The sequence below is a fragment of the Bolinopsis microptera genome, chromosome 4 (genome assembly GCF_026151205.1).
Source record: "Bolinopsis microptera isolate Bmic1 chromosome 4, MBARI_Bmic_1.0, whole genome shotgun sequence".
Classification (NCBI taxonomy): Eukaryota; Metazoa; Ctenophora; class Tentaculata; order Lobata; family Bolinopsidae; genus Bolinopsis; species Bolinopsis microptera.
In genome coordinates this window covers 3,890,591-3,906,775 of record NC_087075.1, presented here as the reverse complement: position 1 = coordinate 3,906,775, position 16,185 = coordinate 3,890,591, and the positions used below count along the sequence as shown (strand labels likewise).

At 37.2% G+C, this 16,185-nt stretch overlaps 2 protein-coding genes across 3 annotated transcripts in view; one reads left to right on the top strand and one right to left on the bottom strand.

The window, feature by feature from the left end:
* Positions 1 to 16,185, bottom strand: part of LOC134814429 (uncharacterized) — a 112,845-nt gene that overhangs the window by 62,336 nt on the left and 34,324 nt on the right. The window lies entirely within an intron of this gene.
* Positions 130 to 9,317, top strand: LOC134814427 (uncharacterized). The gene is made up of 20 exons (XM_063822537.1): positions 130 to 330; positions 542 to 640; positions 828 to 945; positions 1,177 to 1,333; positions 1,561 to 1,649; positions 1,820 to 1,967; positions 2,296 to 2,367; positions 2,889 to 2,953; positions 3,179 to 3,271; positions 3,497 to 3,578; positions 4,291 to 4,438; positions 4,616 to 4,742; positions 4,922 to 5,086; positions 5,377 to 5,497; positions 5,843 to 5,913; positions 6,091 to 6,196; positions 6,399 to 6,546; positions 6,916 to 7,067; positions 7,215 to 7,316; positions 7,761 to 9,317. Exons 1-20 carry the CDS (start codon positions 281 to 283, stop codon positions 7,832 to 7,834), a joined length of 2,187 nt encoding a protein of 728 aa, XP_063678607.1. The 5' UTR covers positions 130 to 280; the 3' UTR covers positions 7,835 to 9,317.

Below are 16,185 nucleotides of genomic sequence, written 5' to 3'. Positions count from 1 at the left end.
GGTCGAAGTACCACCACCTGTCATATCTTATCTCAGAATCACTCCTGTTATTTGATTAAGTTTATTGATATTTATAATGAGCAGTCCTGTGTCGCTCCCTATAACTTAAACCCAGATAAGAGGGTCGCTGCGGTGTTAGGTTTCAAAACACCGTATATCCTCCGTCTAGAGCATTGATCTGTCTAACCCCTCCAACTCAGCTTCATTGTTAATTTGGCATCAGTCCTTCATTTGCCCTAGTGAACTTGACAGTGATTCCTATCCAGCAGTGGTTTGAACGATGCATTACAATTTGCTGTTACTGATCTTATCTGCGTTCAAGCTCGCCGAGTAAGTTTACAGTTGAATAAACAGTTTCTAATTACAATGATCTTCGATTCTGACCATCGGTTAGAGAGATTAGTTTTGAATGGAAATTAACAATTATTAAAAGAAGATTATTTTATTGAAGGAACTTGGTTGTCTCATTAATTAATTATGATCTTCTCGATCAGATTTGGTAGAGTCTCTACAATCCAATATTAAATTGCCGTAATTTCAGGGGAGGTTTGTTCGACAGTACGACCAGAAACACTCTTGAGGGTATTGCCTTTCCGTACTCAAACCAGCAGTTTGTGATGGGCAATGGAACTGAATATATGTACGTAAACTATAGTTGAACCTTTACTTAAAATTACAACTTACTTAAAGTTATAACTAACTTCATATCTTGTTTAGATTATATGATGGATGATCTTTAAAAAAAATCTTTGTTATAATCTTGGTCCGTTTCTTGTCTATTTGTCTAGAAGCCCTGCCATATCCAGCTAAACCCATTTCTACTACAGGGGCAGACAAGCAAGTGAATGTTACGGAGAAGCAGCAGACACAGTGGTGTCAGCAATTCCTCAAACTAACAATTTCCTTGATCTGGTCAACTTCATGGAGTTTATCCAACAAACTAAGGTATGTATTAGTGCTGCACCAAGGATTGTCTCTAAATTGACTGTCGATTATTTTTGTCGGTCAAAATAATATAGATATTAGATAAGCCTCCCGTACCTTGCGCGTCCTGGTTTCCTGTTTTATGTCAACTACAATATCGGTGTAGTTTACCAAATAGTCTCATATCAACACTATCAACAATCAACACTCAACTACATGGTCTCATATCAACACCAATCTCTTTGCACCCAGGCTGGAGCAGCACAGAAAGGTGATGCAGGGAACTTCTACCAAGTAGCAAAAGCTGCGATGGTGAGTGGCAATACTTTTGTGGCACAGGAGAACATGGCAAGAGCCCTGGGGGCCATAGAGAGTTACAATAAACGTAGAAAGAGGAGTGATGATGAGGGTAAGTACTGAGTGTGTCCTAGATTACATATTGTTGTTAGCTGTCAAGATATGGAAGATTTAACTGTCCTTATAGATGACAACCCTGTCTTGCACATCAATATCTAGGTCAACGTATAAAGTAAGTAAGTTATTAAATAAGTAAGTAAGTTATTGAATAAGTAAGTAAGTTATTAAATAAGTACTGAACTGATAAGTTTTGAAGCTATGTAACGGTTTGAGTTGCAGGTTCGTGGAGTGCCCAAGATTTATTCGATGAGTTCAGGAACTCGGTTGGCGAGGAAAAGTTCAAAGATGTTCTTCATCTCAATAAAAAGGTTTGGGAAATACCAGGTTATACAAATGTTATATTTTCATTGGATCTTTAAAAAACATCGATTATAGATCCCTGACGTAAATTCAAACCCGGAGACATTTTCGGTTTAAAAATCGCTACTTGTGCTTTACAGAATAAACTATAAAGACTGATCTAATCTCAAAATACCAGGTGACAATGGCGTTTGTAATTGACACCAGCAGTAGCATGAAGGATGATATGAAGAACGTGAGAGCGTACATCCAGCAGCTAATATTAGAGCAGCAGAAGGCTGGCGTTGAAGCTGAGTTTATCGTTACTACATTCGCTGATAATCCCGGTTTGTGATCCAACTTTATTTATTATTAACCATGTGGACCTCTCCGAATTTGTACGTTTTATGCTGTGTTGTAACTTCAATATCGATCGTGCACTGATGTAGTGTATGCGAAGAGATGCTGATAACAGCAACGATTTCAGCTGCAAATGGCCCAAAGGTACTGAAAACAGGCAAACAAGTGATGAACCACATCAGTAACCTTACTCCCAGATTCGGAGGTGAAAGTGAAAGCATTGTTAAAGTGAAAGTGAAAGCATTTTGAAAGTGGAAGCATGGTGATGTTAATATTGGTATTTGATTTTAACAGCACTTTTATTGTGTTTTGCAGCAACTATCCGAACGTTCAAGACATCGCACGATATTATGAGATACATTCAGAACTTGACACCAAGCGTCGGGGGTTTGTAACTTATATAAATTATTAAATTATTAGCGTAATGGATTTTAAACGGTACTAAATGAGTGAATAGACTCTAAATCAACACATCTATCAATTCACGTAGTAGAAAGCATCATTATGCATATAGTGCAGTTTCTAAATATGCAGCTTTAGATGTCAATATGTAGCTTCTTATTTCGCCTTTCTCTCTTCCACACTCAACCACCACTTAAGCGTTCATCTATGACACACCCACAACACTTACCATCATCCTTGATTACACATCTTGATTCCACTGGCATCCTCCCACAGGACTGCCATACCCCAGAGGTAGGCAAAGCATTCATATGCTATCCTCTCGTGGGCCAACCAGGCCCAGCCTCTCTTTTAAATAAAATGTAGCTTCAATAAACAAGCTTCAATAAACAAGCATTTTAGATGAAAGAAATGTATTTGAATGAAAATATTTTCATTTAGACTATCGAAAATTATTCGATCCCCAAAACACTACTACAAACACTACTACAAACTCTATTCACCAGGCGACTGTGAAGAAAGAACATGTTATGGTATATTGTCAACTCTTTATAGAAGCACCTTTATGAGGGTCTGTATCAATTTTACCTTAAATTAAAAACGAATTGAAGTCAACTTAAAATCTGTTTAATTTTATGGCTACCTAATCATGTACCAGGTGCCTAAAATTATGATGCATGTCCATGGTCCATACGAAACAAATCGCTTTATATAAACATGACCTGAGACCTTACAATCACATTGGACAATAAACATGACCTTATTTGGACATATGTCTTTTATAGATTATTTTCAGGTCCGAAACTCAGTCATGTACGTGTTCACAGACGCTACTAGCAAGGATTGCTTCAGGTCTGCCTCCTCTATCATGAGAAGTCTTGCTTTCTTGGTAAGGAAAGGAAATTTACCATTAATTTATTATCATACTCATCCTGATTTTCAAAACTTTTTGACTTAGTGAGATGATTTCATCATTCGGTGAGATTTGATGAGAATTTAATAAAATGTAAAATTTTTCACAATTTAAAGGTCGAGCATCTTTCTAACTTAAAGAAAAAAGCAAAAATGTCGGTCGATAAAACGAGTAAAATTCTAACAAACAACACAATTTCAGAAAGCACCTGTGTTTTTCATTCTGTTCGACAGCTGTAAGCCAACTATTGACAGCAACTACGTGAAAATGGCGCACAACACAGGTAATAACTATGTTGCCTCATTAGTTATTACATCGTTAGGTGCAACAAAATATTCACAATCCCAAACTTAACGCGATAACGCGTTTCTGATTCTTTTGAGTTTATGACTAACGAAGAGCTTACTATATTGAACCTGGTCGTCTCTTCTCTGCGACGATTATGATCAGCTCATTGATCTTCATTTTATGGATTATTAGATTATTTGTATACCTGGCCCTGTTTGTCCTTTTCTTTAATCTTTTGAATTAGCCTTTTAAAATGAGAAATGAATTAAATATCACCAAAACTTTTTTGAAAGCTGCTTCTGGGTTATTAGGCTATAAGGTTACTAATTTGGTAACCTATAACAGGTGGTTTCTGTTTGTTACTGAAGGAGAATGGGGTGTACAATGTTACTGACACTGTAAACTATTAGGCTATAAGGTTACTAATTTGGTAACACCAACAGGTTACTAATTTGGTAACACCAACAGGTGGTTTCTGCTTGTTAGTTACTAATTTGGTAACACCAACAGGTGGTTTCTGTTTGTTACTGAAGGAGAATGGGGTGTACAATGTAACTGACACTGTAAACTATTAGGCTGTAAGGTTACTAATTTGGTAACCTATAACAGGTGGTTTCTGTTTGTTACTGAAGGAGAATGGGGTGTACAATGTAACTGACACTGTAAACTATTAGGCTGTAAGGTTACTAATTTGGTAACACCAACAGGTGGTTTCTGCTTGTTGCTGAAGGAGAATGGGGTGTACAATGTAACTGACACTGTAAACGGTGCTTTTGATAAAGACGCTCTGATTTGTGGAGAAGAGAGTGACAATGCTTTGTCGGTTGTTGGACAGGGTGCTATTGATAATTCCAGGTTTTTTACTAATTACGATAATTATCTTATTAAGATAACAGATGGCTGATAATCGCTGCTCAGATACCATCTGTAATATGGCTATTATTGGCTACTTTAGCGTGTGATAAGCTGGTTAGCAGCCTGATTATAGTTCTATTTGATGCTAAATATTATTACCATTATCCTTGATCACAGGAAGAAGAGAAGTGCTGCGGAGGACGGAGAGGTTTCTGAAAAACTTGAGAAGTCACTTCTAGTGGATACAAGCATGGAGAAATTCAAAGTGATAGCTACCATTACACCAGCTTCTCTCCTAAATAAGGTAAGCAATCATAACAGAATTTTATGATTTATCAGTACTGATTGACAACGTTTATCACTGATATTATCAAAATGGTGCGGATATCCTCCAAGGAATTAAAAACTTTCTTAGCTAAATCCCGATTTTTATGTAGACCCTTCTCTTATACTCTGGCCTAATCTACACCCCTTTACCACTAGGTTTCATTAGAGAAGCCAGCAGACGGAGACTCAGCCAGATGTGGCAATCTCAGATCGGGAGAACCAAACATCAAGATAGCAGAGTCAGTTGCTGATAACACTGTTATCTTTGATGTGACAGCGGAGAGTTGTCCTTGTACTGGGGAGTGGAAAGTCAAATACCCGGTCAGTTTTCACTTTTTAACACTCTTTAACACTTTTTGACACTATTTAACAATCTTTAACACCCTTTAACACTCTTTAACACTCTTTAAATACTGCTACAGATGATGTTGGTCCGCATGGAGGGGTCATGATATTTCGGCTGATTATTTAGATGCTACCGACTATTATTAGTAAACGTTATTCTGTTGATCATGAAAATCGGATTAATTCATTGCTCATCCCTTGCTTCTTTAAGTTTAATTAATTTTAAAGATCATATCACCCCTTTCAACAGTTACTCTCACTCTAAGGAAGAAGCGAGTTCGTTTACCTACTCAGTCAAGAGTTCAGGAGAATATCTGGTTGCTTTTGAAGCTTACTTTGTAGATGAGACCGGTCCTAATAGAATCGCAAACTACGCTCCTTGTTTAGGTTAGCCTTAACACCATGGTAACCTGGTAACCTGGTAACTCTGTAACCTGGTAACAGGGTATTAACCTCGTATCCAGGCAGCCTATCAACTTCAAACCTGTCAACTTAGTAACCTGGTTAGCTCGTAATATAAACTAGCAAACTAAGTTACTAGTATATGTTTTAGTAGTATATGTTATTAGTATGATGTCTTCATTTTAAAATAGATTTTATGAAGTTTTATGATGACAAATGTCGCTTTAATCGATCTTTAGTGCTTGCTGTTTAGAGGGAATGAATCCACCAAAATGACATGATGTAATTCAGAGTAAACCATATCGTTACTCCAGGAATTGTTAATTTTAGGAATTGAAGAAAATCTTGTCATAAAGCTGAACCAAGGAGAGAAAGTAAATACAAACACTCTTTACGCCAAAGTAAGTACTTCATCTTGCCAAGTTTGATTAACAATAAAAACTCAGTCTTTTAAAGCTAAGATTAATTAAAGTTGTCTACAAGCACAAAAAGGTAAAATATCGCTCAACAGCTATCAATAAACAAGGAAAAGAACTCTTTTTAACGCATTAAATAAACTAACTTCTACTTGACCTCAGCTTGTTGGTGTAGCAGGTAACGTTGTTCACTGGCGAGGAGCTCTTGCAACAGACAAGCAGGCTGACAATGCGTTTGTAGTGACACTCACTATTCCACCTGACATGGGTTAGTGAGGTAGCTTGGCTATCTGCCAATTCCTCAATCGTGTCTTGTGCTAGACTGGAATACTCCCAAGAAAAAACGAACATATCAATTTTTAATTTGTCATGCTCCTGACTCAGTTAAGTAGTTTTGTTTTAATTAAAAAAGTTAATTACAAATTTGGTTTCATGACCATATTAAGTAATGTAAAACAACTATTTTACAGGAACAGAAGGTTTCAGGATTGTTCTAGGAGGAGAGATAGTGGATGGAACTAAGTTCCAGCGAGTGTCTCCCAACTATTTCCACCCTACCAGTTCCTGCCTTAGAATTACTGATGTTGGCAACTTCTACGCCCTCTCTCCAAACAGAAAGTAGGTTTCTATTTGGAGGCTACACACATCTGTGGTTCATTGAAAGCAAGTCTTCTATCTTTCTATGAAAGAATTTTATTGGTACTTTCAGTGAGAGACTTTCAAGTTCCAAAAATCAATAGTTCCCACAGTCAGACAACGAATGAGTTAAAAAGTTCCAACAAAATCTTTATAACATTCTTGGTAAAATATTTTCGGACATCTTTAGTACCTAATAAAGATAAGGGTTAATACTCCAATTACATCAAAAAATTATATTTAAAAACTAAAGGATATTAGGTAAAGGAAATTAAAATTCAAACTCTCAAAAATTAAACTTTCAAGTTCCACTGCATTTATCGGCCCAAAAATACCCAACTACTCTGCCAGGACGTATATAAAAGTGCAGGTGACAAACAATAACGCATACGAGGAGTTGTATCTTCTCAGCTGCTCCAATACAGAGAACTATGACGTCACTATAGGGTTCCCTCTTATCACATCTCCTGACAAGAAAGACAAACGTGCCCGCAGCAACCCTGGTGAGTGCACAGACTGTTTTGTTTATTGCATCGTTAACCAGGCCGCAATTTCAAATTCTCACCATATTATATTGAATGAGTATTCAACTTGAATTTTAAGTCAACCTCGAAAGATATTATTATCTAACCATTTCAATCTCTTCTCAGTTGTGTTGAAGTCAAAGCAGACGGCTGAATTTACCGTGAACGTAGCTGCTCCGAGAAACACTAAAGAGGGAAGGATAGTCTCAGTGACGTGTAAAGTGACCGGTAAGTTACAATAGTAACCAATAGTAACCAATAGTAACCAATAGTAACCAATAGTAACCAATAGTAACCAATAGTAAGTTATTTACACTGGCCCTTCTTAATTCTTCTACGCCAGGAAACTTTGCGCAAGAAGGTTTCCTGGCTTCAGCCACTCACAGTCACTTACAGCTGATCTTTCATTAATATGCAGAATGCTTGTTAATTATCATTGAAAACGTATGAATTAATGCGAATGTTTATTGTACATTGTACACATTGATTGTACACATTGTACATTGTACATTGTCAATATCTGTATATTGTTCGACCAAATTATTCAAGGAAAGTTCGGTACATTGTACATTGTACATTGTACATTGTACATTGTACATTGTACATTGTACATTGTACATTGTACATTGTACATTGTACATTGTACATTGTACATTGTACACATTGCTTCAGCGTCAGCAGATGAGTTGATAGACATGGTGAGATTGACAGAGATACCGGAACGATTTGGCAAATTGAGCGGATGAAAAAACTTTATTCTCCAACGGTCAATATCTGTATATTGTTCGACCAAATTATTCAAGGAAAGTTCGGTTATTGATAAAATGAACAATAAACTGTTGTATGTTGTTAATTTTATTTCTATTCTTATTTTAGTGATATTTTAGAGATAGTAATAAATTTTTCCGAAAACATGCATCTATTTCATTTTCTTTTCTTAAGGATAAGAATACGGCTTTGAAACTTGTAAAAAGAAATGTTGTTTTATTTTTTAAACAATAAAGTCCCTCATAGGAGTAAAATTTGACTTCCGATATCAATTCTCAAAAGATTTCATTAGCTCCCTAATCCCGGGGTCAGATCACGTTACTAATTAATGTCACGATTAATTAGTGATGTGATTCATGGATTGAATATTATTGACCTAGAAATGGGCTAAATCTGGGGTAGAGTTCGCATGACAAGTACTACATAGAACTAGAAGCTATAAATTAAGAAGTGAACATGATCTCTCTGCTCGATTCATAGATCACATAAGGGACGGGAACCTTGCTAAAGGTTCTCGTATCAAGGGATGTGAGACGTACGTGCCAAAAGCATGCAAGGGGAGTGAGCCGATCAAGTGTTTTAGGTATAAATATTGGGTGATAGAAGGTAGTGGTATCGCATTCTATCAACAGTCATGCCTACCTTCTCCAAGTTCCTCAATGGTTTCAGAGGATGTCAACAGGTGCTTGATTCTGACGGATATATCTACAGCAGGAAGAAATATGATGACACCGTCCTCTCCTCTGCTTGGCGTTGCCAGAAGAACAAATCCCTTAAATGTCCCTGCCACTGCTACCTCGCTCTCACAGACAACACCCTTTCCCTTGGAAGTAAACCACACAACCACGATTCGGATTTGGCTACCCCACAGAGACTCGAACTCTAACAACGCTCAAGAGGAAGGCTGCTGAACAACCCATGTCGGCAACTCGGAACCTGATCGCAGAAGTCCTTGCAGATGCTTCAACAGAAGTAAATCAAACGCTACCAAATATGGAATCCCTTGGAAAAGTCGTCCAACGAGCCAGAGCTTCTGCCCGACACACCAATTTGAAGTCCTCTCTTAAATTCGTTCAAGGGAAACGACGAAAATTGCAGCCAAAGTCCAAACAGAAGATTAAGGATGACTTTAACAAGAACCTACTCGAAGAGTTTCAGATCTTTTCGAAGGAACAGCAGTATGCCAGAAAAATGACAGCTTCGTTGATATAGGAAATATTTAACTTATTATGATTTATTTTATGTATGTATTTTGAAAAAGTTCGCTGAGTTTACCGCAAAATGTATCAAATTGAAACATCTTGAATTAAATGAGAAAATGTTCTTTGTACTGCAATTTAATATACGTTGTAATATCAAATAGCGATAAATGAAATTGCTTTAAACCTCGCGATTTAATTTCGTTTTACTAAAAGGAATTGTGAGTTTAAGAACTGATTAAAACATTGAATTAAGGAGAAATCGTAATAATTGATCAGCATGAAGATTCGATATATTAGCAGCCATAAATTCAGCTAATATCAAAGTCAATGCAAGATAACTAAAATGTAGTCCTAAACTTCAATGAGCCGGCAACTCTAAATGCCAAGGTATCAAGGTATTGGTAAGAGATAGCTTCGGTTATTTTCCATTCGGGCTCCAGCCTTCAAGGTCCGACCTTTTGAGGGGCATTGGGACATGATACTCTACGAAATGATATCATCAGGAGTGAAAATATGTGGCACTAGGTTTTGACTTCTAGGGTACGACATTTTAGGGATGGACGACAGTAATATAACCTAAATAGCTTGCAGATGTACATTATCATCCAATATTTTATAACTTAAATACAAATCAGTCTTCCATCTCTCATAATTAAAATTACCAAAACCACCAGTACAAGTAGACCAAATAAAAGGGCTTGCGTGACATCAAGGAAACCGCTCTTTTATAAAATAATTTGGAGAATCCCTCTTTCAGAGCCTCCAGAAAACTTCTCTATCATACAGAGCTTCAAGAAAATCCATCTCTATTCTGAACCATGAGTTCCACATTCTCCGTAACATTCTCAATGTCCACGAACTCCTCGTACCTAACTTTGTTATCCTCCGGCGCCAGCTCCCTTATCTCACTCTTTCTCTTCAACATGATCCCCACCAACACAAGCCCCATTATAATCACAGCCAGTATTGGAGATATTATGAGAAACACCTCCGCTGGTTGCAGTGTCCTGTCAGAGCTACCCTCACCTTGATCCATAGTGTTGCTCTGGGGAGTGTCCTCAACGTTGAGCCGCGTCATCTGGTCAAGTTGAGGGGTTGAAGTGTTGGTTAGGGCGAGGATGGAGTTTTGTGCTGATGCTAGGGAGGAGGTGAGGGTTCCGAGAATTAGTGGAGCGAGGAGTCGTCTCTTTTTCATATTCCTGTGTTATTGGAGGATCAGTTACATTTAGAAAGTTTGTGCTTAGTGTTTGCTAATTTTCGATTACAAACTTTACCTACTTTATTTGCCTTTTAAAGTTATTTGCCTTTACTGCTAGTAACTAGGGCAGTGCACGAATTTGGCCGCTCAACATTTGGTTCGACCAAAAAAGGCCCTTGTTATACAGCTATATTAATTAAACTGTATATACGTAAATATAGTTAACATTTCGCTTCCGAATGGGGACAACGATTAAATTTCATTAACTGCAATTAAAAGTAAAAGTAATAAGCAAAAACAATCGTAACAGCAATATAAACTACACGCAACGAAATCAAGAATTTGTGACGAAATTATACTACATAACCATGATTATATCACCGAAGTAAACCTCTAATGGATGTGAACTAAACGACAATATCGATACCACCTTAATAATCCAACCTGTGAACCAATGTGTTGAGCACCATGATTTAAATTAAGATTGCTCTTAGAGTAATCATTTAAATACATTGGCTACACCTCTTGCGGGTTGGATTAAATGTCCTCTCGAATTTCTAAAGTCCGAAAACCGAGTCATAAACAAGAATTAGAAAGCGAAACCTAATACTTCAACAAAACAACATATATTTTTCATGTGGGAAGGTAGCTTCAAATCGATGACAGCGCTGTTTAGATTTCTTGTACTCGTATGCCTCTTCGCTCTAACCACGTAATATTTTATGGTAATGATCGAAGGAATAGTAATACCGATAAAATAACATTTATGTTTCTCTAAGAAATTCAAACAATTCGACGGAATGATCATTAAACAATAAACATGGTCCCCTCGCCGTAGTGAGGCAATTTAACCGTAAAATATACCGATATTTTGAATTCGCACGAAATTTCTAAAATGCATCCAGCCATGGAGTTACATGAAAATAGAACTTTAGAGCATTAAGCGATTGCATTTACGGTACTCCTTCATAAATAAAAGCAATTTTGGTTATATTTGTGGCCATTACCATCCATCATCTGGATGCACGTGGATTGCAAATGCACGGCTATTAGTATATATTTCAACAATGTTGACTTCAGACTGAATGTTAACTTTAAGTGCTCCAGTTAGTTAGAAAATGGAATTTGAAGACAGACGAAGTAAAGGATCGAAAGAATCATTTCGAAATTTGAACTGCTGTACTGAGATGATTTTGAGCGCGATGATTTTACAATTTAAATCGCTCTAACAAATTAGTAAAATTCAAACTGTTAAATCAAATTGTCGCACAGCTGCAATTTTGAAAACATTAAACTGATAATATATAACTGATAGTGTCCAAGAATATAATAGCGATATCCCACAAATAGGCGGATATTATAAGAAAAGTAAAATAAAAGAGAAAAAAAGGTTAAACTAGTACAGAGTAGCATATTATGTTATTGTGAGAAAAGGTAGAAGTTATAAAAGGTAGAGCTAGTACAGAGTAGTATATGTTAGAGAAAAAAAGGTAAAGCTGTACAGTAAAATTAAGTTAGAGAAGAAAAGGTAGAGGTAGTACAGAGCAGTACAGTATAGTAAAGTTAGAGAAGAAAAGGTAAAGCTGTACAGTAAAATTAAGTTAGAGAAGAAAAGGTAGAGGTAGTACAGAGCAGTACAGTATAGTTAAGTTAGAGAAGAAAAGGTAGAGGTTATAGTACAGTATAGTTAAGTTAGAGAAGAAAAGGTAGAGGTAGCACAGAGCAGTAGATGTTAAAGAAAAGGAAGCGCCGCCACACTTGTTAGTCGAGTAAAATTGCCCAGTACCTACATTGTCCAACTGTCCGGGACACTCCAAGTGTGTGACTCATGAGCTGGTAGAGGGAATATTGCACCCAAATTATGTATACAATACGTATTATAAAGGAGCAGGGAGAGCTGGTCAGCTCGTTAGAGGTTGTGAGATGAGTTATATTATAAAGGAGCAACAATATAGAGCGGTGTTCTTGACTCTTGAGGTGTGATGAGTAAAGTCATTGTGCAGATTATTGTTATAAAGTGGACTCCTGTCCAGGATTACAACTTACAAGGTAACAAAAGGAATAAATATAAATATAATCCCAACAGCTTAAATAGCAGAACAACCAATTGTTGTTCCTAGCGTGAGTTTGAAATATATCTGCAGGTTAAGTGCAGGCATAAATTAGGTGTTGAATAGATATTCAATTTGAGAAGTGAACCCAAACGAGGGGCCGCTATGATAATTAATTACAAACACTATAAATTACAGGACGGCTTTACAGTGGAAACGGGAAACTGTAATGTTACGAATACAATGTCACATAGTAAAAGTAACTTACTAGATAAGGGATCGAGGACTGTAGCCCGTGCCCCGTACAGAATACAACTATATGATAAGGATACCATACAATATAGTTTGTGAGGATGCCCGCATATATTTGCTATTTATAACCTGTCTTGTCAGTTTATGTTATATTGAATAAGAATAGCCAGAAAAGTTTCTTCAACCAAGATGCACTCAAAATTCTCAATATGTAGTAGGCTGCCGGACAACTAAGAACCTGTCAATTTTACCTAGTTAACTAATTAACATGCTAGCTTGGGAAATCCAATCAGCTCCGACAACTAAGAACCAATCAATCAATATCCCCGACAACTAAGAACCTCTGGAGATACTTAAAACATTCAGGTGTCCAACGATTTCACAGCTGTGCTGTGTATAAGTTGATTAAATTTCTATTATTTCATTGTGTATTGATGCCGGGATGTACATATATTTATCAGTTGAGGCTTCTCTGTTGATATTTGGCTCCCCATGTTTTCTCCGATCAGTGATTCACTACATGTAAAGTCAATTCTTTTGAAATTCATCCTATATTTTCTAAATTCCAAGCAAGACTCATCGATGTGTTTCATAATTGAATCGGTAACAAGCCAAACGTTCATGGTCTGAGCACTTTCGACCATGACTTTGAGGGAGGGGTGATCAACTCTCGTACTTGTGATTGTATGCCTCCTATCACCCCCCCCCCCCCCCTTACATGCCGTCCGCACACGCGACTCACGTCCTTGGATACGAGAACCAGCCCCTTACGTCATGATTTTAAAGGAAATGATGAGCTTCAGCTATCATTTAGTCGGATCCCAACCGTTCTAAAAGGCCATCTCGTTAGCTTTTCGTGTTAAAAGCGATTTCTCAACGGTTATCACCTCTCTAGATGATTCTTACAAAATTTGGACTTCATTGCATTTTTGAAATAAATGCAATGAGGGCGTTTTCGGCCACACCCTTTTTCAGGGTTTCGCGTTCAATCGAATTTTTGTATTTCGGCCCAGGAAGGTCTTAAAGACTATTCTGATACACCAAAATGTGCCTAATAGCCACATTTATATACAACTTATGAAGCAACATATACCTTAAAATGCTTCGTTTCGGAAATGTGGCCGAAAAACTGTTTTTGGCTTGACGCAGTTCATAATTTCCGTGATTTTTGGCATTTCCGCCTAGGAAGGTCGTAGAGACTATTCTGATACACTAAAACGTACATAATGGCCACATTTATATACAACTTATGAAGCAACATATACCCTAAAAGGCTTACTTTCGGAAATGTAGCTGAAAAACGGATTTTTGCCGAACGAACAATGACAGTATTCACAAATGAGCTATTGGACTGTTAACTAGAAAGGTCTTAAAGACTCATGAGCAACATAGCATTTGTCGCAAGATGTAAGATGACCAGGGCCAGCAGCATGTCTTACGAAAGGGCAATTTTTCAAATTTTTTTGTAAGATGACTTACTTTGTGTCCAGAAACACCTACAAAAATTGGAGAATGATCTACTTTATTGGGCACCCTCTTAATGGGCCAGGACAGCAGCATATTTGTGTCTTACGGAAGAGCAATTTTTTAAAATTACGGTTTCTTAAGGTCAAAGGATCGGCTGCTAACAGCAAACTGTTCGCAATTGCCGACTCATGCACATCATATACTCAAAAACGCTCACTTTAGGAGTCATTAGTAAATAACTACTACATGATTTGTGACAACTCCAACAATTTCTCCTTGGCACCAATTTAAATAAAATGTGTTGACCAAAATTTAACTTTAAACTTTTTATTTATTCATGCCATGAAACCATGATATATGTACCAAGAATACCTACCGAACCTAAAATAAATCGGCACTGGATCCGGGCCAGATTGTTGCTTGACAGCTGACCAGTATAGACCAGTACCCTACTTTATAATTATGATTGATTTCGTTGCCTCGACCAACATTGATCTGTAATCCCTGGATTGAGATCTGTTGGCCGCAGTTTAGTTTAGCTAATTTCCTTTAACATACCGCAGTGGTTTGATTCCCACTTCAGAAATCAGAATGACCCCATATTCGTTTTTTCAGTCGTATACATTTTCCCATCGTATGATAATGCGTGTCATTCCCTCGTTTTTTAATCAAGTGGTGACTGGCTAGTTCTTCTGTTATTACAAAGTTACAGCTGTGAGCTGCTTCGAGATCTTATCTGGGGCATGGGCACTAATACTAAAACATTAGAACTGTAATTCTAGAACCTCAGATTAAGGTTACTTGGCAGAATAGCATTAGCATGGTTCGAGATTTGACTGAGGGCATTCAGGTAACATACCAGGTTCATTTAAATATCACCAGTTGAGGTGAATCTTAATTTCGGCATGCAATGCCTTATAAGTTATAAGCTTATAGTAGGATCACGGGGTTTATATAATAGAAGGTCTCGAGATGCTGATTTAGCTATTTAGGTTTCACATGTGAAATTTTTCCAGCTTTGGGTAAAGTGGATTTTAGAGTGGGGAGGGGGTCTAAATGACCAATGACATGATCTCCGACGCGAGGATCTCCGAAGTCCGATCTTAAAGTTGGATCTCAGAGCCAAAAAGAGGAACCTAAGCCTTGGTTCCTCTCTTTGAGAGTCAAACAGGAAATTCGGTGTTATCAACTCAAACTCGGATTCGTAGCACAATTGAAAAACCAAAGAATAAAAATCTTAATGAATTTCCCGACATCCTAAAATTAATATCAGGTCGTATTCGATTCAGTGGCCCAAACTCCAGTAGGTTACAAGACTTAAGCTCAAGTCGAAGAACACTTTGATTAAGCATGATCCTTGTCTAGTTGGAGTTTTCGCATATCATTATCATGCAGTAGTTATCTACTAATCACTCCTAAACTAAGCGTTTTAGAGTCGAATCTCGAACCCTGCCATTCAGCCAAGTAATCTTAATCTGAAGTTCTAGAATTACATTTCTAATGGTCTAGTACTAATGTAATAGTGCCCTAGATAAGATCTCGAGGCAGCTGTAATAACAAAAGAGCTAGCTAGTAACCACTTGATTGAAAAACGAGGGAATGACACACATTATTATAAGGTGGGAAATTATATGCAAACCAAACCACTGCGGTATTACTATTTATTTATATTATAGTATTATGGTAAATGAGCTTGATTAAACTGCAGCCAACAGATCTCAATCCAGCGATTACAGACCAATATTGGTTGAGGCAGTGAAGTCAATTATAATTATAAAGTGGGGTACTGGTCAGCGGTCAAGCAACAGTCTGGCCCGGATCCAGTGCCGATTTATTTTAGGTCAGGTATTCTTAGAGTCTTAGTACATATCATGGTTTTATGGAATGAATAAATTAAAAGTTGATTTTTGGTCATTACATTTTGGCTAAATTGGTGCCAATGAATAATTGTTGGAGTTGTCACAAATCATGTAGTTATAGTAGTTATTTACTAATGACTCCTAAAGTGAGCGTTTTTGAGTATATGATGTGCATGAGTCGGCAATTGCGAACAATTTGCTGTTAGCAGCCGATCCTTTGACCTTAAGAAACCGTAATTTTGAAAAATTGCCCTTTCGTAAGACACAAATATGCTGCTGGCCCTGGTCATCTTACATCTT

Excerpts from the sequence above, each read along its gene's own strand:
- LOC134814427 (XM_063822537.1), top strand. The coding sequence starts at position 281 with ATGCATTACAATTTGCTGTTACTGATCTTATCTGCGTTCAAGCTCGCC. Across the intron at positions 331-541 it reads TCTGCGTTCAAGCTCGCCGA|GGGAGGTTTGTTCGACAGTA; the intron begins GTAAGTTTACAG and ends CCGTAATTTCAG. Across the intron at positions 5,087-5,376 it reads AGTGGAAAGTCAAATACCCG|GAAGAAGCGAGTTCGTTTAC; the intron begins GTCAGTTTTCAC and ends TCTCACTCTAAG.